The following is a 25,398-nucleotide window of genomic DNA, read 5'->3' as shown; positions in this document are numbered from 1 at the left end:
CTTGACGCCTGAATTTTACCAGTTGTGACGGACAAGATCACTTTGGGCTGACCTGCACTTTTATAAGGATGTATTTCCATAAGCACAACTCCCTCTCAGTCAGCCTGTGATCGCAGTATGCAGGGGAGTCATTCAGATAAATGGGAATAAGAAAACCACAACAGTTGCCAGAGGGTGACGAATTTGGTCTCCCATTTTCTCACTCCTCCTGAGCATAACTTGCTCTCCTGGGCCCGGTGTCAACCTGATACATACTGCTTCAGCAGGCTCAGCTGGCAGCACGTTGGGCTCTCTGTAGCATATGCTTTTGCATGAACATGGCATAAGTAGGTAAAAAATAGAGCTATGAGAACACCAGAAATTTGACAAGCACAGAGCAGAAAGAAACTCAAAACCTGGAAAGTGGTTGCACAGCAAGCCGCTTCTTCACTGGGAAGGGAACCACGAGCCACTGACATTTATCCGAAGGATCTGTGTTTATCAGTTTAAAATACAAATACTGTGCTAAAGACTATGAATAGACAAATTTTTTTTAATCCAAGTAAGTGACAAACAACATTAACAAATTAACAGATCTACACTTCTACCACACAGGTGTAAGTTGCAGCTTTTGATGTGACTTTTGATTAGTTTTGCTGTAGTGCTTAGTGGTTTCAGACAAGATCTCCTAAAAGCTGCTTTCCTACCACCCACTTGATGCAGTGTTTTACAGTATTACAATCATGTATACCAATTTCAAACAAAGCAGTGCTTAGACATACTACCAGGACTATCTCTAATTCATCTAGCTTTACTCATGCTTCATCCTGAGCTCATTAAAAAAACCACTGGTTTTCTGTGTTGCCTTCCCATAAATCTTGGATGCAAAATGAATGCAATCTACAGAACATAAACAAAGATCTTCCGCAGAAATGACTGTATGTCTATATTCTTAGGCTGAAATAAATTTGTCCTTTCCTGGAAAATAGGTGGCTGAATACAAGTATTACATGAGCAAAATTTCCTAAACATGATTCCATGCTTAAGTATACTCTCCAGCTACTCATGAAATGATGGTTCTCATTAAGCCAAATATAAGTATCAAAACAAACAAATGCAACATGTGAATGCCATTTTGAACACAGGCATTTGAAATATATATAATTAAATCCAGTAACTATTGTCAACATCTTCCAAACACACATGTATTTCATTTTCTCTCACTGCTTTCAAGTCACTGAAATTTTTGGGTGAAATGAAAGTTTTCCCACACGCCAGTTCTTAAGACCCTCAGTGAAACAGCCAGAGCAGTTCACCACCATTTCCACACGTGTAGTGCACCACCTATTGACTCAGACATTAATTACCAGCCCCTGAAGAGTATTTTTGTGAGGTTTTTTTTCCTGAATTCCCTGTCATGGTTACTATCCAAATCTTCTGAGCTGCCTGTGGCCAAGAATTTCCCTAAGGGCCATCTCTGCAAAGTATCAGCATCACAACTCATCCTAAAAATATATTTGGTTATCAGAAGAATACCTATCCAAACCAGGAAAGCTCCTGGCAGCAAACTGCAGTCTTACTTGGGGTAAAAAAGACTCAAGACAATAATAATTTAGTCTTTTGTTGTTGTCAGTTGTCAGGTTCTATGAATTCGAAATAGCAAATGCAAATTCATGTGATTAATAGCTCCTCAATGAAGCAAATACTTGTAAACAGGCTGCCCATAACTCACCTATCAGTCTCCTGCAGCCACCTCTGTGCAAAGGTACTGCTGTTGACCGGATTCCTGTCATTTTAGGTATGCAGTACGTTTGGTAGTGACCTGGAACAGGTCAGAGCAAAAGGAATTTAATTTACAGAGGAACGCAGAGCTGGGTTCCTTCCATTTGTCCAGACCCACAACACTGCTATGAGGTTCATAAGGACACAGGTGGCAGAAAGGAATAAAATTGAAGATGGCATCTCACAGGCATCTCTTTCTTCCTCTCTGTGTTCCTAACAAATGGCTAGATGCTCAGTCAGCTCCCATGGTCAGGAACTTAGCTTTCGAGCATGCCCTCGGTTTTCACACAAGAAAATCAATTGGAGAAGTAAAGTACTTACACCACCTCCCTTTCTAAGTGCTTCATTCATACTGGTATCACTCTGGACTATTTAATTTTATCTTAATCAAGGGCAAGGTTTCAGCTTTGTCCTCCTGTTGCCTGCCTGCACTTCTGTAAAGATCAGAAGTTAATTTTGCAAGGCAAGGAAAGCCTTGTCCTGAGGCATAAGTGGAAGCTGTTAACAACTGCACCCATGCTTGAGTAAATCATTCACAATCTACTAAGCCTCCAGACCTCACAGCGGGACTTGGGTATCGATAATTCTGCTTTACAGGAATACATGTACAGGGTTAACATAAGGTTCATAGTGGGGGAAAATGGCAGGAAATCAGTCTGAGGTGAGAATGGGTTTAGATGCCCTCTCAGCACTGATGGAAGGCACAAATTTCCTCCACAAATTGTCACAGTAGAAATCAGCTGAGAGGGTTATTTCAGAAATGCCACTATTCCAAGATACTTACCATGACAACACACCAGCTGTAGCATTTATTGGGTGTTTGATATGATCAACTTCTGCATCAAGTCCCTGAAGCAATAACTCCATGGCAGGAGTCTTTCCTCCATATCAGAGTCAGAACAGGGGAGAATCAGGCCCTGGCTTACTGTCTGCAAAGGCAGGCAATGGCACGGCCCTTGTCTTTCTATCATTATGCATCTTTATTTTCAAACAGAAAGTAGTTCTTGCTTCAGAAAGCAAGAAAGGAATCTCTGATCCTGTGTCTTGAGGTTGAACTATTTTGTTAAAATTCAAACTATCCAGAAGAGCAGCATTTCCTCAGCCTACTCATACTCTTTCTAAAAAAAAAATCTACAGTACCTAAAAACTGACTGGAACAATAGGATGTCTGAATAACTAAATAAAGTAGTAGTAATAACTAAATGTTATAATTATTGTAAAGATTAGTGATATTAATCAATTAATTATTTAAAACATTTAATTAGGGCATTATTGATTATTGCTGGTATTATAATATTAAATAGCACTAATTTAAATAATTACATAATATGATAATTAGAAAATTCCTATTAAAAACCAGAATTTGCTTTTGGTTTTCTGTTCAAGTGGTTCTATCATGTTCATGACTGTTGGAGAAATATCTGTCCCATTCTCCTTTCCACACCTTCTTCGTAACACCAGCATGGTAAGCTATCTCACCTGCCAGCTTTAGTTCTACGCTTAGATTTTGTTTTAAAGTGGTTCCTTCTGTTACCTCACTGCCATATGCAAATTATTTTTGTACTCTTCCCTGAAGGAATAAATATGGCCAGGTTCTCAGGCCTGGGAAAATCATGCAATAGCCTGATTGCTGAAATTATCTTCTCTACCCAGTGGTCGAAAGGACAGGGTTTTGTCTTCATGAAATCCTCCCTCCATAATGATTACAGGTTTTTCTGGGCAATTTTTTTCAAAGGTGTTTACCACTACTTTTTGGTTAAGATATTTAGTATCTTCAGGTGTCAGTCTCTGCTCCTGACTCCCAGTAAGTTCTCTAAACAGTGCCTAGAATATATATCAAGAGAAGTCACCTACACAAAGCCTTCCTTAATTTTAATAAAAAGCAAAATGCTTTTCACGCATACAATTGTTTCTGATTGATAGTCTTTTTTACCTTCTCCTTAATTTTTCAGTATCTAGAGGGAATAAGGGAGTAAGACTCACTCTTAATTCTTCAGTTCAAAGGAACATCATGGCTGTTACTGCTGTGCCTATCTTGACACCATGTTTGGTTTACCACAGTTATCTAAAATCTCAATTCCTACAGAAGCTGCGTATACCAAAAATGATTGGTTCCCCAGACTCTGCAGTGAGATCCAAAGGGCCTCCACTTATTCTTCTGAAGAGGAGCAAAAGGCCAAACCACATCCACGAAGATCACCTGCCTCACAGGACACAAAGAGTAGAATTAAAGTGTGTATCATCATCTCTTTCAGCTACATTCATTTGCAAACAGATACAGGAGGTCCTTTGAACTTTTTCAGTTCCATATTTGGTTCTGTGGTGCAAACTTCAAATACTTTATTTCATGTAGTAACTTTTGAAAATATTGGTTTAGTTAGTAGTCTCCAATTTGTTGAGTATCTTAAGAGCTAAGGTTAAGAATTCTTTCCCTGTGCAAGACAAGCTGGTGGCTTGGGCCTACAGAGGACATGTCCTTGGCTGGCTCCAGGCAAGAGGAACTGATGTTTCAGCTCCCTCCTCCTGAGCTAGGATGCCCTCAGCTCCTTTGGGACTATGAGCTCTTTGTCTTCTGGAGATTCAGGAATGACATTCCTACCCTTCCCCCTTGCCCACAGGTTAACCAGGAAAAAGGTGTTTTGACAAGCATGTCCAATAGTAAACAATACTTTTTCTAAGACCTTGCTCATGTTTAAGCCAGTGTTCCTCTGGCCCTGTATACAATGACATTAACATCTTCACAGCCTTTACTGTTTTCTGTATATCAGGATGTCATAGATTCTTTCTTTGCAACAAGACTTGGGTATCATTCCAGGTGTGAACACTCTGTTAATAAAATGATAAGCCAAGAACCGACCTTTGGATTAACTGAGTTTCTCTCTCACCTTCTTTCCAGGTCCATATCAATGTTCTTCCCCTTATCCTCTGCTCCAGAAGCTTGGTCTATAAACCTGTTCCCTATGTTAATTCTACATAAATACAGCATAAATCTCATATGCAACAACTAAGTAGCTGTTTTCTGTGGGCTTTGTCTAACAACTCCTTTACCTGTTTGCCACAATCATGATGGTGCACACTGTTCAAACACATGAAGAATAATTGCATTGATTCTTACTGACCCCTTCGTCTGTTTCTTAGCATGGTTATGAAGTTTAAATAATTATGTAAGTTAAACTCATAGCCTTTCGCTATCTGAAGCTCTGAAATTTATGATAGCATGATCTTCTAAAAACCGACAATTGTAAACTGCGTATCTGATACAATCTGGATCTAGTGTATTGAAAACCGGCTCGGATTTATTTCCCATTTACAAGTTGCTTTGCACTCTTCTGCCACCGTGAGGGCACAGAGCCACCTTCTGAAAAGCAGAAGGTGCTTTTAAGACTGGTGCCTTATCTGTAGGGTGGAAGCCTACACTCTGTCAAAGCCAACAGGCAAGACCAAAGATCTCTTCTGGTTTTATTAGCTGCTCTTTTGCACCTAGATCAAGGCCAGCACTTTTCCTTTGTTACTGGTTCACCTCTTTACCAGCCAATTTCTTCCTTCTCCCAAGTCGATAGATAGTACGTGAGAGTTTTTGCCTTCAGCTTTGAAACCAGCATTTCCCTTGCCTCTCTACTAGCAGTTAGATCCTTGTGCTCCAGCACTGGAGAAAGGAACGTTTCAAAAAGATTAAATTCTTGCACATACCGTGAAAACACACAGATGGGCAGTGGAGAGGGAGCCCTATCAGTTTTCCCTGTGACAGAAGGGCTGACTCAGAAAATGCTAACATGAGAGAGCTGCTGAAGGATATGGGCTTCAGTGGTTTCACTGCATATGGATTTGTTCCGGACTTAGGCTTTAAAGAAAGTCATATTCTGTTAGTTAAGCTTCTCAGTACAAGTGTTTTTAAAGCATAAGCAAAAACATGACCGTCATTAATTAGATCTGTATGCTTGTCATAAAAGCAACTATTAAAGTGTGCCATGCACAGGAGATTTAAAGCTAGAAGCAAACAATAACAGCTGTCCTGCAGATTTCAGCTCACCAAGCTTTCACACAACATTTCTGGAAATAGCACAACTACTCAGCTACCTGTTAATTCCTAAGTAACAAATCTTTGCTAAGCCTGAGGTACACAGTAGCCCATGTTGATATTTTGTATATATATGTTTATATTTCAATATCATAAAATTACACAGACCCATTAGAGCTCACAGCAACACAGCACCGTATAGACAAACAGGTATGCCAGAACAATGTGAACCCTAAAGGAACAATTTGTAATATTCTGCTTAAATTAAAATATTTCTGTGCAATTTCATCTTCAAATAATGACCTGTGGAAATATTTCAGTCTGTTAAGCCTCTGCTGGTACTTCAGCAAAGTAGTGTGTGAATAAGCCTGAGGCTGACAGAGAATTTGTCTTCCAAAATTTAATAGAACAACTTGGGCTGGAAGGGACCTTAGAGAGCACCTCATTCCAGCCCCCTGCCATGGGCAGAGGAAAGGGGCAAGCCCGTCCCTGGGTGGGCTTGAACCACCAACCTTTCGGTTAACAGCCGAACGCGCTGACCGATTGCGCCACAGAGACTCCCCGGTTACCATTCTCTTCAAAATAATAACTAATTTTTCATCTTAAAATAAAATTGCCTTCCTAAAAACATTGATTCCATGTAGCAGAGATACTCTGCACTAAACCCTACTATATCCTAGAATCTTTCAAGCTGAAAAAAACCCTTACAATACAATGTTTCATTGTAGTTGAGCATTTCGTATTGGAACTAAGTAATTCAGGGTTTAAATGCAAAAACAACTCAACAGCACTGTCATGGTTTAACCCCGGCCGGCAACCAGGCACCACGCAGCCGCTCGCTCACTCCCCCGCAACCTGGAGGAGTGGGGAGGAGAATCGGAAAGGAATGTAAAATGTAAAAAAAAAAAAAAGGAATGAGGGTTGAGATAAGAAGAATTTAATAATTTAAACAGAATAAAGAGGTAAGAACAACACTAATAATAATAATGACAATTAAAACGGAAAAGTGGGGGGCAAAGGGTAAAATCCAAAGGAAAAGGGAAAAGGAAAACAAGTGATGCACAGCACAGCTGCTCACCACCTGCTGACTGATGGATGCCCAGCAAGTCCCCCAGCAGCGATCCCCCCCGCCAACCCTCCAGGTTTATATACCAAGCATGACATCCCATGGTATGGAATACCTCTTTGGCTGGTTCAGGTAGCTGTCCCAGCCCCCCCAGCCCTCTCGCTGGCAGGGCCCAAGAAACCAAAGAGTCCTTGACTTAGTATGAACGTTACCCACCAACAACTATAAACACCAGCGCGTTATCAACATTGTTCTCACATCGGAGCCAAAACACAGCACTGCACCAGCTACTAAGAAGAAAGTTAACTCCATCCCAGCTGAAACCAGGACAAGCACCCTGCATATTCCCAAAAGAAATCACAGTGGAAAATAAGATTGTTCTTATTATAGAAGGTACATTGGGTGGCAGAGGGAGAACAAAGCCCTCCTCCAAAGGCCTGATCTCTCACTGTCAAAATCAACAACCAGGGATACTTCCCTGACTTCAGGCAAGCATGCCCGGTCTGGCCAGGTGGAGGGGTTGCTGTGCATCCCTCCTCCAGCAGCACTAAACAGCCTAGTCAAGTACTCGCCTATGGACATTGGTATGTTATAATATTTTAGTTTCTATTTTGGAGAGGTTCTGAACCACTAAACTGTACAAAAATAGCAGCAATCATACATGAGTGAAAACATACACAAGTGAAAAACAACAGCAGCTGACAGTTTGGTTAGCTTTGAGGGCTGAAACCTGGTGGAACATTCTTCCAGTTTCTCATGGGCCGTAGGAGATGTCACTTCATTCATCATTAATACTTACATTGTCCTTATTTTTTATTTATCCAAATGTCCTTTGTGACATTGAAGTTTGCCTCTGTCTAGTCTCAGGGATCACTGGGTTTGGTTTCCCATCCCAGTGGCTTCCTATCCACTGGGATATTTTCCTATTCCAGGCATCAATGCAGGCCAATAATAGTTGCTTCACTTCCAACCTTCTTCTCTATCAGGAAAACTTTGCTTTCTTGCTGCAATTTTTTACCCGCCTTTAACTCTCAAAATGTCACTCCTTCCTTATAGTGCTTTTATGCCTGTGAACATTGTTTTCCAAGGAAATCCAACTTTCCTCATTAGCTGAGCCTCTTCATGATGTTCTTTTGATCATTTTCTAGGGTTTGCCTGCCTTCCTTTAGTCTTTTCCTTGCTGTGTTTTGCTCTATATTGATTGCTGACCCCATTACAGACTCCAGGCTTTGAAAACAGAACAGTACCAACAGGCACAAGGCATGAACAGAACTGTAAGAATAGATGCTGCGCAAGCACAGAGCAAAAATATTCCTCCTACAGTAGAAACAAGAGTAAAGCCTGTCCAAGCAGCACTAGCAGACAAGTAGCTGTGTGAAAAGACTTTTAAAGAGCTTTTAATAGGACTTCTAATACCTTATAAATTATATTTTAAAACTTCATCTTTAGGCCTAAGCTAAGATGGTATCATGGGAAAGAGAAACAACACAGAGAGAAATCTGAGCACAAACAATGACCAGATTTGTTTCAGTAGCACAAAGCATAAAAATTAGGCTAAAGACTGGACCTAGCTGGCCTAGCGACAGGATGAAAAGTCAGTTACATTTTCCTGTTAGATTTGTAGTAATGCAGCTTTATATTAGCAGCTAGATATTAACCCCTAGAACTAATGTGCACTCAGTCATTGCTCCCCTGGGAGGAATCCCATGGTCATTCAGATGTTTGCACTTCAAGATGCACTGAATTTTTAATCTGTTACAGCTCATAATCTGAATCTTGGGCAAGACTTATCCTTAAGAGTTGGACCACCTACTGGTATTTTTTCAAGATTTCTTTAGCTGATGTTCTTTAACATTTTTAAATGTAGAAACAATCAGTACTGTTTTCCTTCCCATTAAATTTGTAAAAACTATTCTGCCTACGCATTTCTTTCATGCAATCTTTTATTACTTTGGTTTAGTCCATTTGCTGTATTCCCTAATTAGTATTTTCTGTAAAGTTCTTCCTGGAACTTCCTTGCCTTTCAGCTTCATGTCAGGATGATCATTAAATGAAAATCAACTTTTACTCACACAGGCACAGGCCTTTTCATCAGAGCACACCTATCTAACATCTGTGACAAAGGTGACCATTGAAGCAGAAGATGTTTTAGACACACACTAAGCATAAGCTGCCTGAGACTTTGATGTAGGACTTTTCAAACTCAAGGCTAAGTATTTTTTAATGGACCAATATCGGACAGCTTACTAATGTACTATAATGTAACAGAATGTTAATCATTATTAGCATTAATGATTTTTACTAGATACCACATGGACAGAAATGAAAATTATGTTCTCTCTGTCTCTCTGTGTGTTTTAAAGAGAACACGGTAATTACAGCACGACATCTGTATTGCTGGCAGCCAAACAGAGGAGAAGGCTTCCGACGCTCCATGAACACAGCACGGCTTGGACAGTGACTGTGTAGGCTTCCAAAGACTGCCTCACAAATATAAAGAATCCTGAATTTTAAAGAGACACATCTAGGAGCATAAGGTGGAACCAGGAAGAGGAGCAATGTGAAAATGAAGTGTTGATGAAAATAAATAAGCCAGTTTGACAAAGAGCTAACAGTGACTACCATTTTCTCACAATTGGGAGTCAAGAAAAGAGAGGGGGCAAATGGAAACAAATAGTACCTTCATCCCAAGAAACTCATCTAAATTGAAAATTCTTAACCCATTACATTGACGAACACAAAGTTTTGAGGATAAGGATCTAAGCAGCTGAAAGAAAAATCGATTTGCATTAATGAACCACGCAGAGTCCCTGTCCAGACTCAAAACTGTATAGCTGCACAGTGATGACCACAGCCCACAATGCAGCGGCGCAGCCTCCTGACTGTCCTTAATGGAAGAGGACAGATGACTTAGACATTTGAAATCTGCCTGTTTCCCTTCCCTGTCTCCATCCCTCCAATCCACCTCTATTTCAGATCCACAGAAACCTGAAATGAAGACACTATTAAGCTTCATGTTATAGAACTGCAGATGTACCTCTCTCATTGATAAAGCTAAACATATCCTTTTACTTGTGATTTCAAAACTACTTCATTTAATATTAGCTTTATTTTAGTACAGACTACTGAGGAACCATTTTTATAACTCTTACAAAAGTAGAGATCTGTAAAAGCAGTACTTCGTGATAGAATTTCCAAAGTCTTACAGGTTTGGTGGTATATTTTTTTCAGTGTTCGGCTGAGACAGTACTAAGGGTAAACTGCTTGATTGAATAAGTCCACTGAGAAAAAAAACAACTTCTTACTCTCTGTACTCCCTCTTCGTTAATGTAATCAAATATCTGCAATAGATAGCTACCATGCATGCACATGTCACATGGAAACTTGATGCTTATGGAAAGATTGATTGCCACCATGAGGCTGAAAATGTAGCAATTATAATGTCTGATGGCAAGTACACAAAAGCAAAAGCTGCTGAAGGAAAAGCTGCACTACAGAAAATATTGCTCTACCCAGGAATCTGTGGAAGAATACATCTTTATTTCTGGAATTACAGTATGACCAGAGCAATCAGACAATGATGCACGTATTAAATTAAGATGTGATATGGTTTGGGGTATGGCAAATCCTACTGACTGATTACTCAACACTTAACCTGTAAGGTAATGCAGAGAATATTCCAGTTAGTATGCAACAAGTACTATGTTCCTTATGAACATATGAACATATGAACATTTTCCTTATGAAACATACAGATTATAGGTAAGCCACATTTTTTCTTCCAGCTCTGGAGCCTATATTCCTTGCTGTATATACTTGTATGTACACTCCTATTAGCTTTATATATTATAAATATTAGCTTAGTGTATTACTCCTATTAGTAAATCCACTCCTATAGGCATATAAAAGCTCAAAAGGGAAAATATCACACAAGAATGCCCTAGAGTATTCCTCTGACTGAGAGTGTTTAAATATCAGCTCTCTGTAATAGCTATAGTAGTCACTTTATCTGTTCTTACATGCTTACAGTCCTTGGGATTGCCTTGTGACTTGGACTGAGGACAGCAGATCTAACTCCAGCAGCTACACGTGGCTATAATGCTGAAAACAGGAAGATCAAGAGGAGGAGGTCTACTGTGAACTAGGCTTGTCAGCAAACTTGCCTACCATGCCAGGTTTGACCCATGGCACAAGGTTCTCCTTCCATTTATGCTGAGCCTGCCAAGCAAAGTTAGGAAGCAGTAAAAAAAGAATTATCTCACCTAAAATCATATATGTGTAAATTACATCTGTCCAATTTAAACTTAGTATCTAGATTCAACAGAGAGTTGCTATTCCTGATGGTGTCATCCACTTTATTTTAACTTGTGAGTAAATTACCAGCACCATCCTTGCACCAGTTCTATAGAGGGAGGCTGACGATAGTTTAAAATAGATTGGTTCACTACAAGTGGGTGGAGTTAGATGAGATGAAGCCCACCTTTCCTGGTTGCTTTATTATATTGCCACATAGGGGAAATAGTGCAGCCAAACCCCACGGTAATATTTTTAGCTTCTGTCATTAGTGACCATACATAGCAGCACCGTCTCTCATGAAAATTATGGATTCAGTTAAGCCAAGGCTACATTTGTAGAAAATAGAAATGTGAAATCCCTCCTCATGTTTTTTACTCCTGATATGCATAGACATTATCCCATCGTAGCGTCACATGTCCTCTGCCTCTCAAAGGAACCGCTTGTCTGCTCACTGGGTCTTCTCTCTGTGGCTGCTCCGGGTGTTCCCCTCCCACGGACAGCCTTTGGTGCTTCCAGCAGAGCAAACAGAAAGCCAATGTGAAGCTGTAGCATTTGCAAACCAAAAGCTGAGGTCTGACTGAGGCAGAAGAGCTAGCAGACTTCTGGTTTACTTCCAGAGCATTATCAGCAGAGAAGAAAATAAAGCAGACATCCAATTTACCAAGCTGCTTCTAGCTAATAATAGTTCATGTCTGGAGCTGGTTTCACAGGATACTTAGCAATCCCTAATTAGCCTTTTATATCAGGCCTTCTATATATAGTGGTTTGGGTGTGATTTACTTAGGTATATGTAATGATGCCAAATCCAATTAGCTTGCGAAAAACAAGGAGGTACGTGTAAGAAGTGAGACCGCCTGCACGCAAATCACTTCCTAACTCATGGCACTTCAGCCAAAAGCTTCTGGCTGAAATGAAGATCTCCCTTGTTGAACACCTAAGCAATGTCTCCAAAGGAGTGATGAAGCAAAAGCAAATGCCTTGCTCACATCCATGTAAATATTTAGTATACGTAGGTGGATTCTCTTAATTAAGATATTCAACCTGCAACAGTATTGGTATGCATTTGTACAGTCATAGATAACAGAGATGTAATCTATACATGGGGTTTTCAGGCATCACTGAAGGCCAGTGTTAGTGCTTCATAGCAAACGAGGACTGCCCAGGGGCTTGTAGTGGCAGGCAGCAGATCTGAAGGTGTCCTCCAAAGGCTGTGGGACAGCCACTATTTCTGGATGTTGGAATTTTCTGAGATATCTATAAATAAAAGTATGGTTGTTTGGATGGTAACTTTCTTAATTTCTGCTGTTCTTTCACAGGAAAAAGCTGATTTAATTGAAGATCCCTGACATTCTCCAGAGAGATTATCATGCAGTAGAGAGCTGAATACTTTAGTAATTTTGAGAGAAAAAGTTAAATTTCCCTGCTCAAGCACTGCAGCCATCCTAACTGAGAACTGAGTCGGCACTCCAGGAGCTCCAGCTGAAGTCCATGCCTTCCGCATCTATGCAGCTTATAGTAACCGTGTTAATTAGGGTAAGTTTTGAGGAGCTACACTCACAGCAATAAATGCATCTTGCAGACTTGCAACATAGCCAGCAAACAGTTATATTGCAGAATAAGACAGGCTGAAGTAAATATGATTTGGTTGGATGAAAAGTCTTACTTGTTCATAAATAAATGTTACAAAAACAAACGAAGAAGAGTATCTGTGGTTCTCAATGACTGCAGGAAAGATGCATTTCATAAGACTATTAAGAATCATTAATGAGCAACAATGCAAAAAGCTGAAAAAATATTCTAGTGAATACTTTCAGTTAGAGAAGCTGTTAACGTTTAAGTTGCTTCTTAGAGTGTAAAATGCTTACAGCTGTCACGTGAACATATGTGAAATGAGGACACAAAGAAAGCTAAGCACTAACAGGAATATTTTAACAAATAATAAAGTTTGTTCACAGTCAGAAGGTTTTGAAAATTCTTGGCTTTTTGAATGATGCATGACCAAAAAATAATACATGAATGGGAATTTTTTGCTAATGGTGTAGAAGACTCCATACTATGACCAGGTTTGGAGGTTTATGTTCGTTAGAGGTTTTTTTATTGTTGTTGGTTTGGTTTTGTTGATTTTTTTTTTTTTTTTAGAAACCACAAAACTGTACACTTGGGAGTTTACCTGGTCCTTTTTTTTGCTCTCCCCCTGAAAGAATAAACCTGAGCACTTTAAAATAGTAAAGTGTTTTTATTATTTAAAAACATGACTAAGAATGTGGATGAATTAACAGACTGAATTGATTGAACAGAAAACAATATAGAGTACAAGGTGGCAGATAGTAAAGACATTGGTTGGGTGGAAATGGGATATACATTAAACATATAGTAACAGTGCACATCAGCAGAATACTTAGAACTCAATTTTTTATTTATATCACACTATGTTTGCATAATGCTTGAAGTTCTTGTTCTTCAGATAATATTTGAAAATAAAACTTCGCAGTGTGTAAACTTCCTGGGTTTGTTTCAAATGTTTCACTCCCCCCACCCTCACCTTATTTTCGTCATGTATTATTAAATGAATAATCAAATTCACGGATTTGCAGAACTTCCAGATGAGTGCTTTTTGAATGACAGGGAAATGTAAGGATGGTGAAATGAAAACTAGGCGCTTTTTTTGTGTTTACAATCCAGCTAATTCATGGTGGTAATTTACCTGCTCAGTTAAAAAAAACTTTTTCCGTTTATTTTTTTGCCAGTCTGAATGAAGAGTTCGCTGGGCCTGAGGGAAGGTGTCTGCCACGCACACCGAGGACTTCATCGTGAACCCAAGGCTTGACAACCGCTCACCATTTTTTTTCCCTTATTTGTGTGAATACCTACTGAACACTTTCCCTGAGTTTTATGTTTGCTTACATATGGCTTTTACGGGTTAGACGCGGTAACCTGGCGTTGCGGCAGGGTTTCTCGTGCCCCCGCAGGGCCGGGCCTGGCGCAGCCCCTCACCGCCGCCTCAGGGGGGGCAGGGCCCGGCGCGCAGGTCCGCCGCCCTGCACCTTCCCCCGCTACGACCCGAGTGACGGCCTGTGGAGGAACAGGGTTTCCCTTTTGTAAGATTCCAGCATTTCACTCGCAACACGCACCTTCCACACACACCCTCCCTATTTTTTTTTTTTTTCCTGTGAACCCAGGTAAATCCGTGAACACGGTACGGTGTCTTTGCACAGCGTTACCCTCGTTCAGAGGGAGTGAACGTCTCCCAGCCTGGCCTGACCGAGTCAGCTAAGTGACAAGTGTTTACAAATCGCATTGCTTGGAAAAAAGCCCGCCCCGGCCCGCCCAGCGCCAGCCGCCACGGCCCGGCTCAGGTGCAGCATCCCCCGTGCACTCGCCTGCGGCCCCAGCTGCCCCCGGCGGGGCGGGGAGCCGAGCGCTGGGGAGGGGAAGCGGCGACGCCGGGAGGAGGGCGGTGGCGGCGGCGGCGGCGGCTCCGCCCCGGCAGCGAGGCACCGGGCTCCTCTCCGCCGCGCCGGTGGGGACGGCGGCAGCCGGCAGCGGTGGGGTCTGCCTTCGGCGCCAGCGGGGACCCAGTGCTGCCCCGCTGCGCCCGCCCGCTCCATCGCACGCTGTTGTCATGGAGGAGCCAAGATGGCGGCCCTGGCCTACACCGGGGGCAAGCGGGAGATCAACTACTACTTCAGCGTGAGGAGCGCCAAGGCGCTGGCGCTGGGCGCCGTCCTGCTCCTCACCGCCTGCCACGCCGCCTCCCGCCGCTACCGAGGTGAGAGGGCGGCCGCGGGCGCTCCGCGGGGGGCCGCGGCTGGCGGGCAGCGGGAGGCGGAGCCCGGGGGCCGCGGCCGTGCAGGGAGGGTGGCGGTGCCTCTGCCCGGAGCAGCCGCCGCGGGGCCGAGAGGCGGCGGGGGCCACACGCGTACCTTGCCCCGGCGGGCTGGGGCGGCGGGGGCAGCGCGGCGCGGCGCGGCGCCGGCTGTTGCGGGAGGCGAGTCTGGGGACGGCGGCGGCGGGGACCCCACGGCGGGGCCCGACCCCGGGGTCGCCGCAGCTTCCCGCCGGCCGGGCCGGGCCGGGCCCCGCGGCGCGGGCGGGCGTGTCGGGCGGCGGTGCGGCGTTCTGAGGGCGCAGCCCCGCGCCTGGGGCCTTGCGGCGGTGTGTGCAGCCGCACGGCTGCAGGTGGGGTTGCAGGGGCGGAGGGTGCCCTCCTCCCTGGCACCGCTCCCGTGCGGGACCATTAACGACCTTTAACGTGCAATTGAGCGATTAAAATCTTAATCGGTCTAAGACTTGGTGTATGTTCTTTTACTGTTTGCATTATTATCTCAAACGTAACAAAATCCAGCCTCATTGGTGGATGAAGCGAAATAAAGAGTTTGTCGGGTTTCACGTGGTGGCAGTGGCCGTGGAGGAGGCAGTGACCAGGGTCTGGGGACCATCGCTGGTGAAGGAGGGGTGGGCAGCACAGGTGCGCGGGGGTCGTGGGAGCTTTCCCGATTCCTCCTCTTTCGGGTTGTTTTGGCCCCGAAGCTGGTGTGGTCTGTAAACGCTAATGAAACTGCTAAAGGAAATATTTTCTAGTTTCCAATTCATGCTAAAAAACATGGTATGTTTTTGCGGGTAGATAAAAAGTTTATCCAAAGAGAGATCACTATAGCTCTGTTTACTCTGGGACAACAGATGACGTATTCCAACGCTGCTAGCGTCCACAGAAGGCAAGACTGAGGCAGTTTATTGTAGAAATGGGGAAGGGGATAGAGATCTTTGTGGATACAGTTCCTCTGGCTGGCATTCTAGTAAGTCTGATAAACTGCTTAGTACTAAATTGCAAGATACAAGCATTTACAGAATTCAAGAGGAGCTCAAGCATGAAGCAGTTGAACTTGCCTGTAGTGCTGTGTTCCTTAAGGCACAGATCAGTCGCAAAACTAGATGGAAGGAGGGTGGCAAATGTGATGCTTTTTTAAAGAGGGATTGCAAGACCGGTCTAAGAAAATAGACTGCCATACCAAGCAGATTAAAGGAAACTGGAATATGCACAAACACAATATATTATGAGAGAGTCAGTGAGGAGGATGAGTCACAAATCGCAAAACTGTGGGAATCTGCAGGCCTTTATCTAAGTTGATGTGGTCTGTATGTATTTTCACAAAGCTTTCAACAAGTTCCTTTGGCCCAGGCTTTTAGTTTCTTGAAGCTATTACAGGGTAAAAGAGGCTTTCCGGGGTGTAGAATGGGAGTGATAACAGAGTTACCAGTTTGGGCTTCTTTCAACAAACAACATTCAAAAGATAGAAACAGTTCAGAAAGTGAGGGTGGAGCATTTAGAGCAGACAAAAAGTTTTTAGGATAGATAAAAGCAGAGGCACTTGAGAGACCATTCTACAACCCTTCAGTGATCTCAAACATCTGAAATTCAGCAAATGTCAGGATATTTTTGGCAATTAATGAAAAAACAAGATTTCACAGTGATATTGCACAGCCAAAGGTAACTGTCACCTCGCTTATTGTCTGTAACGTTGGTCACCCCCCTCTTAGTAGCAATATAATAGAGCTTGGAAAATGTGTACAAAAGAGCAACATGAATGGCAGAAGAATAAAACAGCTTCTGTACAAGAAGTAATAAAATATATAAACATTCTATAGCCTGGACAGAAAATTAGTAACTTGCTAGTAGTCTCAAATATTATAAATTATTGGGGGAAGGTAAATTGATTGTGATTGTGTCATAACATAAAAAGTATCAGCTGAAAGATGAAATTAGCAGGCAGTATGTTTAAAAAAATCAGAAGAAAGCACTTTTTTCCCCACACAAGACATTTTGAAACAGATTACCAAGATTTTGTACTAAAAATACCCTAAAAAGGGTTATCCTGATTTGCAGAAGGTGGGTGAAGTGGGGCTGCAGACATGCGGCACTTCTGGCTCAAAGTCACCAAGCTGTGAAAGCAAGGCTGTGCTAGGGAAGGGATTGCTCAGTGTTTGCCATGCTTTATCTTTGAGCGTCTGTCATTAGCTGCTGCCAGGAAGAGGAGAGCAGGCAAGACTGACTCTTTCATGTGAAGACATGTTCTGCCACACTAGAGCAAAAAAGTTGTTTAACAATGAATTAGCACCCATGTGGATACTATCTCTCTGTCACAGATACCCAGGAATACGGAGGAAACGATTAAGCTGCATATGAACGAAAAGAGGTGCAGTTTGTTCTGTGGAAAGTGTAGAATTCCACTTCCCCTCCCCCCCCCCCCCCCCCAAATATTGGTTCTTTAATATCTGAAGACGCTGATAACCTAAAGTTTGCATCAGTTGAAATAGCAACTGTCTGAATAATGGGGAAAATGAGATTGGAATTAGACATGTCATTCATGGAGTTCGGTGTGCCTGATGATGTACAAGATCCTGGTGCCCTGTAGGACATATAAAAGGTGGCAAAGACCACAGTTGACTTTGAAGAAAAACTATGTGTTAAATCAAAATACTTTGTGATTTCATGTCCTGTGTTATTTACATAATCAGACTTATACCACCAAAACACATGGACAGTGTTGAGACTTCTAGCCTGCCCTACTGTAGTTTTTTTTTTTCCTTGGACAATTCAGCCAGAAAGAAAAAGCCACAAAAAATGTATATAACCAGACAGAGAATGGTACATGTCAAGAAGGTTCATCAGTGAATCCTTTCTGTGGTACAAGCATGGGTATGCAAAAAGTCCTTGAGAAAGAGTAGTTATTTTTAAGACTTTTTATTTGTGGGTTGTGGGTTTTTTTTGTTTTTTTTTTTGAGGAAGACATTCTGAAAGTGATAAAGGCACGTAAAAACTGGTTCTTTCCTATCTTTTCCCTTTTCTCACTATCCCTGGGTAGGAGTGGAAGTATTAATGTATAGATATTCTGTGTTTTCAGTGTGCCTGTACTTTTAGGATTTCAGATGAGCAGCAATCGGATGCTTTAACTTTTTGGTAGTAAGCCTGGTTTATCTCGCTCAGTTTAGAAACCCATGTTCTGCAGATTGCCCTCTATTTTTCTCCTCCCTTTGCAATATTGAAAAGATCACAATGGATCAACTCCAGCTGAGAATATGCATGTATTTTATAAAGTGGTTGGTTTTGTAGTGGTTCCTTTGGGAGCTCTTGAATGTCTGAGACTGGTTAGAATGCCTTTGTCTGATTGTCTTGATATGTAAAGGTTTCAGCTACTTTTGGCCTCAGTTGTGCAAATACGTATTATAGATAGGAGCAGCCCAGTATACTTAGCAGTAAAAATTGCCTGTATAAAATTTACTTGTATGAAAAAATGCTGGACTGGGGTTGTGCAAGGTCATATCAATGTCAGGGAGACTAGTGTGTTTAGGGGTTGCATACATTTTTTGCAAAACTTGAAGTGAATTAAGAGAGGTTAAGGACTGTCTTTAACTTGCAAACAGTTTCTGTGAAGAGTTAAGTGGGCTAAATGTTTACATACTATCCAGTGAAGTTAGTGCTGTGCATTTTTCAGTTATTATCATATTTCAAAGGTACAGTCCTAAACCTTGTTGGAAATTAGTATTTATTTAAGGTTTGCATTCTTAAAATCAGCACTGATAGATCCTGTTTAAAACTACATTTTTATTTTGAATAATAGATAACAATTGAATTTCCATTTCTTAAAAATAGAGAGTGTGATGATATTTGACGAAAATAAAAGGTAATATGTTGGAAGCATAATTTATGCAAAGCACAAAGGAAGAGCTTAAAAATAATGATCTGTTTTGTGTATAGAATGGCACTTAGATTTTTTTTTTTTCCTCAGGTTTTGGGTTAGGGTTTTTTGTTGCTTGTTTTACTTTTTTTCTTTTAAGATCTAATGGTTTAATGGTTGAGAAGAAGGTGTGGTAATATTGAAATGAGTGGTTCTTTGGCAGCTGTGTATTTCATCTCCTAAGTAAGACTTGGGCATTTCTGGAGGCACTGCCTTAGCTGTAACCTCCAATTTACTCTCTTGGCTGCTGTTTTAGCCTTGTTTCATTTTCCTCCCTCATCTTCCCCCCAGAACTTCTGCTATTATGTTTAAAGACAGACATCAGTAGTGCTGCTACATGAGTTTCAGGATCTTTCTAGTAATTGCTTGAGGATAGGAAGATACTCAGTATCTGGAGTTAGGAAAGAAGGCATAACTCCTTGCCCTAAAATATGTTTAAAATGTATACAATGTGTGATGTTTGGAATGTTATTTCAGTAAATATAGTGTAGGATGGAGGATTGTTTTATTTGTGGGTAATTACGATGGGAGTGCCATGGAGTGCAGAGCTACTAGCCTTGGGTCATGAACTCAAGATACGGAACATGCTCATATGACTAATCAGTAAACTAAGATTCTTCAGTCTTTAAATCTTGAGGAAGGATTGACAGTAGTCTACAAATCATGATAGACATATGTGCAAACTGTCTTCCTGTGGAAGAACTAGGGAGTGCCAATTAAATCTGGTAGAAGCCATATTTAAAATAAAGGTAGGTGATTCTTCAAGAGAATGTGGGTATAGAAAACTCTTGTAGGAGGATGCTAAAAAATTGAAGAGAAGACTGCATGACTTTGTCAGAAAGAAGTCTGTGGAAGGTTCTACATGTCCAGGAAACCATGTCCAGCTCAGGAGGTCCCTGGGCTGAATGTAGTTGGAAGAATATCAGACAAGAAAATAATCACTTAGCTCTCTTCTTGTTCATTCCTGAGCATCTGCTTGTTACCTGTTGAAGGCAGAATACCAGGCTAGACAGATCATTGGTCTGACCATGTATAACTGTCCCTATTTTCTTATGCATCTTCCTCAGCAAGTTCATGGATTTCAGAGGGAATTTAATTAGTGGTGGATTTTCTTTTACGTAGTTCACTGTTCTGTCACTCTGTCTTCTAGTTGTCATCATCCACAAAGCAGAGGGCTTTGTAGCAGTAACTGTAAGTCACCTATTCTCATAATCTACTCACAAGCAACATGAGTTTGATAATGGTTTTTTTATTATTTATGAGTTTCATTTTTATGCAACTTACTCAAAATGATAGTTTGTATAAGTGTGAGAATTATTCTCTTGTTGAGAATCAAGGAAATTATGCTGCTTGAAAGCCAAAGTATAGAAACAGGATTTTATTTGAAATTATTAAGAAAAGATGGAACTATGATCATTTCAGATTTATGATTTCTACTAGAAGGATGTCTGCCCAGCAGACCTGAGCTGTGCCAACTATTTAAAAAGTAGGTAAAGATTCAGCTTTCTGTGTCATCTGCTGTCTGAACTACTTCTGCAGAAGTTTTGACAACAGGATTAGTAGCTGTTTTATAAGTAGCAATGGTTGAAAGAGGAGCAGAAAGGCATTAATAAACTGCTGCTGGAAGATCTTTTCTGTCATCTGTTCAGAAATGGCACTGTACTGAATAATGATAGGGACAGACTGGAAAAAAAGATGATGTCGCTGACTGGGAGTGACCTGTAACAGCTGAAAAATAGGAGACTTCCAGAAACTACCATTCTGGAAACCTTGAGTTCAGCTTATGTCTGTGGGGGGTGTGTGTGTATATAAAATACTTCATGAGAGCTCCTTTAAATGTTCAGAAGAATGTGGCCTTCTGCGTGTGGCCATTTGCCACATCCCGTTGCTACTGTGCAGTAATTAACCAGTTTGACATGGGTAGTATGCATTGTGGTTAGGAAGGAAGTGTCAATTTGATTTGTGGTATCTCAAGGATTTGTTTGAGAGGTTATTGGTCAATTTGAGGGAATTCCTGAACTACCGTGGGGTGATTAATAGGCTCTTATTGATGATTAAAAACAGGAGCTTATCACTGTATGTATATATTTTATTTATATTTTTAACACTTTTTTCTTCTATGTTTCAAAATCTGCCAGACCAAGAGCTCCTAAAACTGAAAGACAGAGTAAAAAAATTACAGTTTTAATAAAGCCAGTTTATCTTGCATGTTAGGAGTATGTTGCGTGGGTTGCTCACAGAGAACCGACACAGAGATGTTTATCCAGACCTTTTTGGAGACTGTTACAATTCTTCATCTTATTCCAGCTTTTTTTAGTAGTTGAGATGCAATAGCAGTGGTAAGTAATTGAAGTTCCAGGATAGAAAATGAGTCTGGTTGTTAAGAGTTGCATTTTGAAATGAGGGATCATGGTAAATAATACTACTTGATTGTGTTACTGCTGCTGGGTTTGGTTGGATATGCAAGCCAAGAAGTAACAGTTAAAATACAGTCTGTTCTACACGGCCTTTTTCTGATTTTCCTGAGAACGGGCAGGAGGAGTTTCAAGGAGGAAGTAGAGGTAGAAGCTGCCACTTCTTGCTTCTTGCAAGCTAATTTGATAGTCTTTTTCAGAAAGCAGCATACACGAGCTGCACTGTCTGTGCTTCTGTATCATAGTATCGTAGAATGGTTTGGTTGAGGGGACCTTAAAGATCATCTAGTTCCAACCCCCCTGCCATGGGCAGGGACACCTTCTGCTAGACCAGGTTGCTTAAAGCCCCATCCAGCCTGGCCTTGGACACTTCCAGAGATACCTGAAATGTTCTTCAAGCACCCGAAGTAGGAGAGAGCTAGAGTTTTCAAATAAGAGAGAACTAAAGAGTTTTGGCTGCTATACTGCACAAGCTAGCACAGGCACCTGCCATTTCATTCACCACCATTTATTTCCCTGTTTGTCAGTGCGCTGAAATGCCAAGTATGACAAAAATGTTGGAGGGCAACTTCTCTTGCTGTGAATGATGTTCAGTTGTGTTCAGTTATAAGGCTGCAGAATCTGACAAGGAGTTTGCTGGGAGATAACAGCCACTGATTTCATAACTGAGGTATTTAATGTATGAACTTAAAGTGACTTGAAACATCACCACCTGTAAAGTGATTAATCTTAATTAGTGTAAAACTTCTTGACTGGAAAAAGTACCTGCAGTTCAGAATGATCAGCGAATTCTTGTGTACATGTTTTTTGTTTTGTGTATTAACCCAGCATGTAATTTTGCCTATTCTAAGGTGACCACTATGTCTTAAGCAAGGAGATATAATAGGTTTTCTTGTAAATCTCATGTTGAGGTTCCTGTTCTACACAAGATGCTGTGTATGGGGATTCTGTGTAGAAGTTTATTATATTGAATTGTTGTGTTCTGTAATTTCATATTAGTGTATTCTGGATAGTAGATAATACAGTGAATTGGCATCTTGTGATGGAAATGCCATTCTAGGTCACAATATCTTTCTGATAGCAGAAATGGGTTCACTAACATTTTGTGGATAGAGGATTGATTTACAGAGAAGTGTGGTATAATAAGCGAGAAGGCAATTTGCAGAAACTTGTGGAAGAGTTCTTAGAATAAGTTAAATTTGTTTACTGCTGTTGATTGTTTTAATTCCTGTCTTTCAAATATTGTCAAATTATTTTTTTAATAGCAATGGGGCTATGTTTTAACTTTCATGTGTCTTAATTCTAATCCTAATGTAACATTTAAAGGTGGCGATACATGTGAGTATCTTCTGTCCAGTGGGAGATTTCTTGGAGAAAAAGTATGGCAACCCCACAGTTGTATGATGCATAAGTATAAAAATAGGTAAGGAAACCCTTCTGTTCATCTGCCTGGAAAGAAGAGTTGCTGTTTGAGTGCAGCTGTAGTAATTGCAGTGTCACCTATTTTGCACTTTATAGCTGATTCTCTAGCCTTTCAAAAATCTACAACATTTATCAGAAGGAAGTCTTTTCCTTGTACATTACCTGTGTTCTATGGTGTTTACTGTCATTGTATTTATATGTAAAAATACAAATAAATGTTGGTGATAGTAGTACTGACACATGTTATAGAGAGCCACAAGATACTGTAAGAGACTGCATAGCTTCATATGTCACCCTCAGACTGCTGAAAGGGAAAATGCTGACCTTATGTATAGAATCACAAGTAAAAAAAATCCCCAATAAAACTACAGTCACATTCTTTTCACCTACTAATAAGAGAACTTTAAAAAAAAGTTCTTTAAAAAAATATCTAACAAGTAGAATTATGCTGTATATTACCATTTTGAAACTACTGTGTAGCACCACAGAATAGGAAAGCCTGCTTGGTTGTTTGCCTGATCACATTAGCAGAACCATTCATTTTCATTTCTATGCAAATTACACTGAACTTTCTATTAATTTGGCATGTTTAAAAAAAGATTTACCATTCCTTAGAGCTGGACATAATGGCTAGAATTATCTATATTACTGTCGATCTCCTAAAGACTTTTCCTCAAAGATACATTTCCTGTAACATGAATGTTGTTTTGTTTTGCAGTGAAGCAAAAAATTGCCTCATAGACAAACATATTGTGTTTATAGGAGATTCTAGAATTCGACAGCTGTTCTATTCATTTATAAAACTCATAAATCCTCAAGTCAAAGAAGAAGGAAATAAGGTGAGATAGTTTATTTTGATGATGTTTTTGTTTCTTTCTTCCTAATTTACCTCATAACTCTTCTCTAAACTTCAGAAAAGCAAGAAATTATACCATTTGTTGGCATAGCCATCAGGAAGGAGAACCACAGAAAAGTCTTTTGCAGAAGAACAAATTAGACCAAGATAATTAGGTTCAGATGAGATGATTGGGAATCTGAGAAGTGAACTAGGAAGCTCAAGAGAAAGCTTGTGGCATTCTGGGATTAAATTGATGAAGCTGATTTATCCCATAGTGACTTATGCTTCATATTTGGTTTCTTGATGAGAAAATGACTGCTCCTTTGTGTGTTTTTAAATAGTAGTAATTCGCATCTTATAATTTGTCATTTTAAATGTCTGTTAGATTGGTGATCTAATCTGTTCATAAAAATCCTTGGAGCAATGACAGTTTTCCAGGTCTAACTTGAAGCTGAAACTAAAAATAGCTTCTGGTCTTATCTTAGTTTTGATTGCTGCTGAAGAGCTGTCTAAATTTTGCAAGACGAAGAATGTAAACTGCAGCTCGCTGGGTGGAAGCAGTAAGAAAGATTTAGCTGTATCATTTGTTGAACAGAATAGTAATTTCTTTTGCTCTATCATGCTTCTTAGGCATATCCCTTCATGGATTTATGTATATATATGAGGGGAGGGACACCTTTCACTTTCAACTGTACATCAGATTTGTCGATTAGAAGTGCAAGCTGGTAGCTTGTCCAGCAGACGGAGTGCAGTTAATTTCACTTGTCAAAACAAGATGTTTGATTGATCGAATAACTCCGGTTTTCCTAGTCTTCTGGTTAGGTCACAGTTGCTGCCCAAAAGTGATGGTGAGATGATAGAGTGCTATAGTTGATTTTGAGTCAAGAGGTATCTTTTGTCGAGTATTTATGAAATCAAGACCTCGTTTGTGGAAAAAAAATACACTTATTCTTTTGGACCAGGATTGAAACAAATATGTGTTTAGTAATATTTTAAAGGAGGATTGTGTGTGCAGCATCTGACTGCTTCCTTTCTGATTTCTTACAGTCTCACTCAACAAATTTAATAATGCATTCCAGGCTTTATTTCTGCCTGAGATTATTTTCTTTTATTCTTTAATAAAAACTGTCTTGGTTGTTTTGTGCAAAGAAGATGGGCAGGTGAAAAGGAAGGCTAGGGAAAAGGAAATGCAAGAAAAGAAAGAGAAAAAAATCTTTTAAGTTTTTCTTATTTTGGGAGGCTAGATTTAGGAAAATACTTCATACCTTTGTAGCAGAGTAAACGGAAAGCATTTCAGACTTTGTTGGATAGATTTCTTCCAAGAAAAATAACCCTTTGTGCAAGTAGCTTGTTTTTATCAAGCAACATAAATATTTTGCATGACTACTGACAAGTTTTCACAAGAAAAATCCATTCTACTGAAGATAAACCTTTGGGTGAGAGCAAATTAACATACAAATGTAAGGGGTTTGGTTTTGTTTTTTTTTCATTCTGAAAGTTTATCTTTGGTTTTATTTTGTTTTTTTGGCAGCATGGAAATATCCCATTTGAAGATAAATCAGCTTCAATTAAAGTGGTAAGTTTTTATCTAGCATTAAAATGCAAGCCGTAATCATACTATTATTTCATACAGTGTAATCCAAGTTGCAGTCAGAGCTGGATTTTTCAAATTTCCACAAGTGTTATAAAAGTCAAAAGAAGCTTCAGAACATTGACATCCTTTGTAAAATTTTCTACAAAATATACTGGAGTTTAGCATACTATGTTTTGAATAAGATGCTTTGAGAGGCTTTGGCTTTGAGTGCTTGTGTTCTGTGTTAACTTTGGGCATAAGCTCTGGAAGTGTG

The 25,398-nt window shown here is 40.5% G+C and overlaps 1 protein-coding gene and 1 non-coding gene across 2 annotated transcripts in view; one reads left to right on the top strand and one right to left on the bottom strand.

The window, feature by feature from the left end:
* Window positions 1–6,263: 6,263 nt before the first annotated feature.
* TRNAN-GUU lies at window positions 6,264–6,337 on the bottom strand. The gene has a single exon. It is a non-coding gene; the product is annotated as a tRNA-Asn (tRNA).
* An 8,159-nt stretch (window positions 6,338–14,496) lies between these two features.
* CASD1 (CAS1 domain containing 1) overlaps window positions 14,497–25,398 on the top strand; it is a 30,253-nt gene continuing 19,351 nt past the window's right edge. The window contains exons 1-4 of the mRNA XM_040593397.1: window positions 14,497–14,910; window positions 22,618–22,714; window positions 23,432–23,552; window positions 25,083–25,127. Of these exons, the coding sequence (XP_040449331.1) occupies window positions 14,778–14,910; window positions 22,618–22,714; window positions 23,432–23,552; window positions 25,083–25,127 (396 nt within the window). The 5' untranslated portion in view covers window positions 14,497–14,777. The remainder of the gene's footprint in view (window positions 14,911–22,617; window positions 22,715–23,431; window positions 23,553–25,082; window positions 25,128–25,398) is intronic.

The sequence above is a fragment of the Falco naumanni genome, chromosome 4 (assembly GCF_017639655.2).
Source record: "Falco naumanni isolate bFalNau1 chromosome 4, bFalNau1.pat, whole genome shotgun sequence".
In the NCBI taxonomy this organism is placed as follows: domain Eukaryota; kingdom Metazoa; phylum Chordata; class Aves; order Falconiformes; family Falconidae; genus Falco; species Falco naumanni.
Note: the sequence above shows the minus strand (reverse complement) of the source record. Positions and strands in the feature narration are given on the sequence as shown.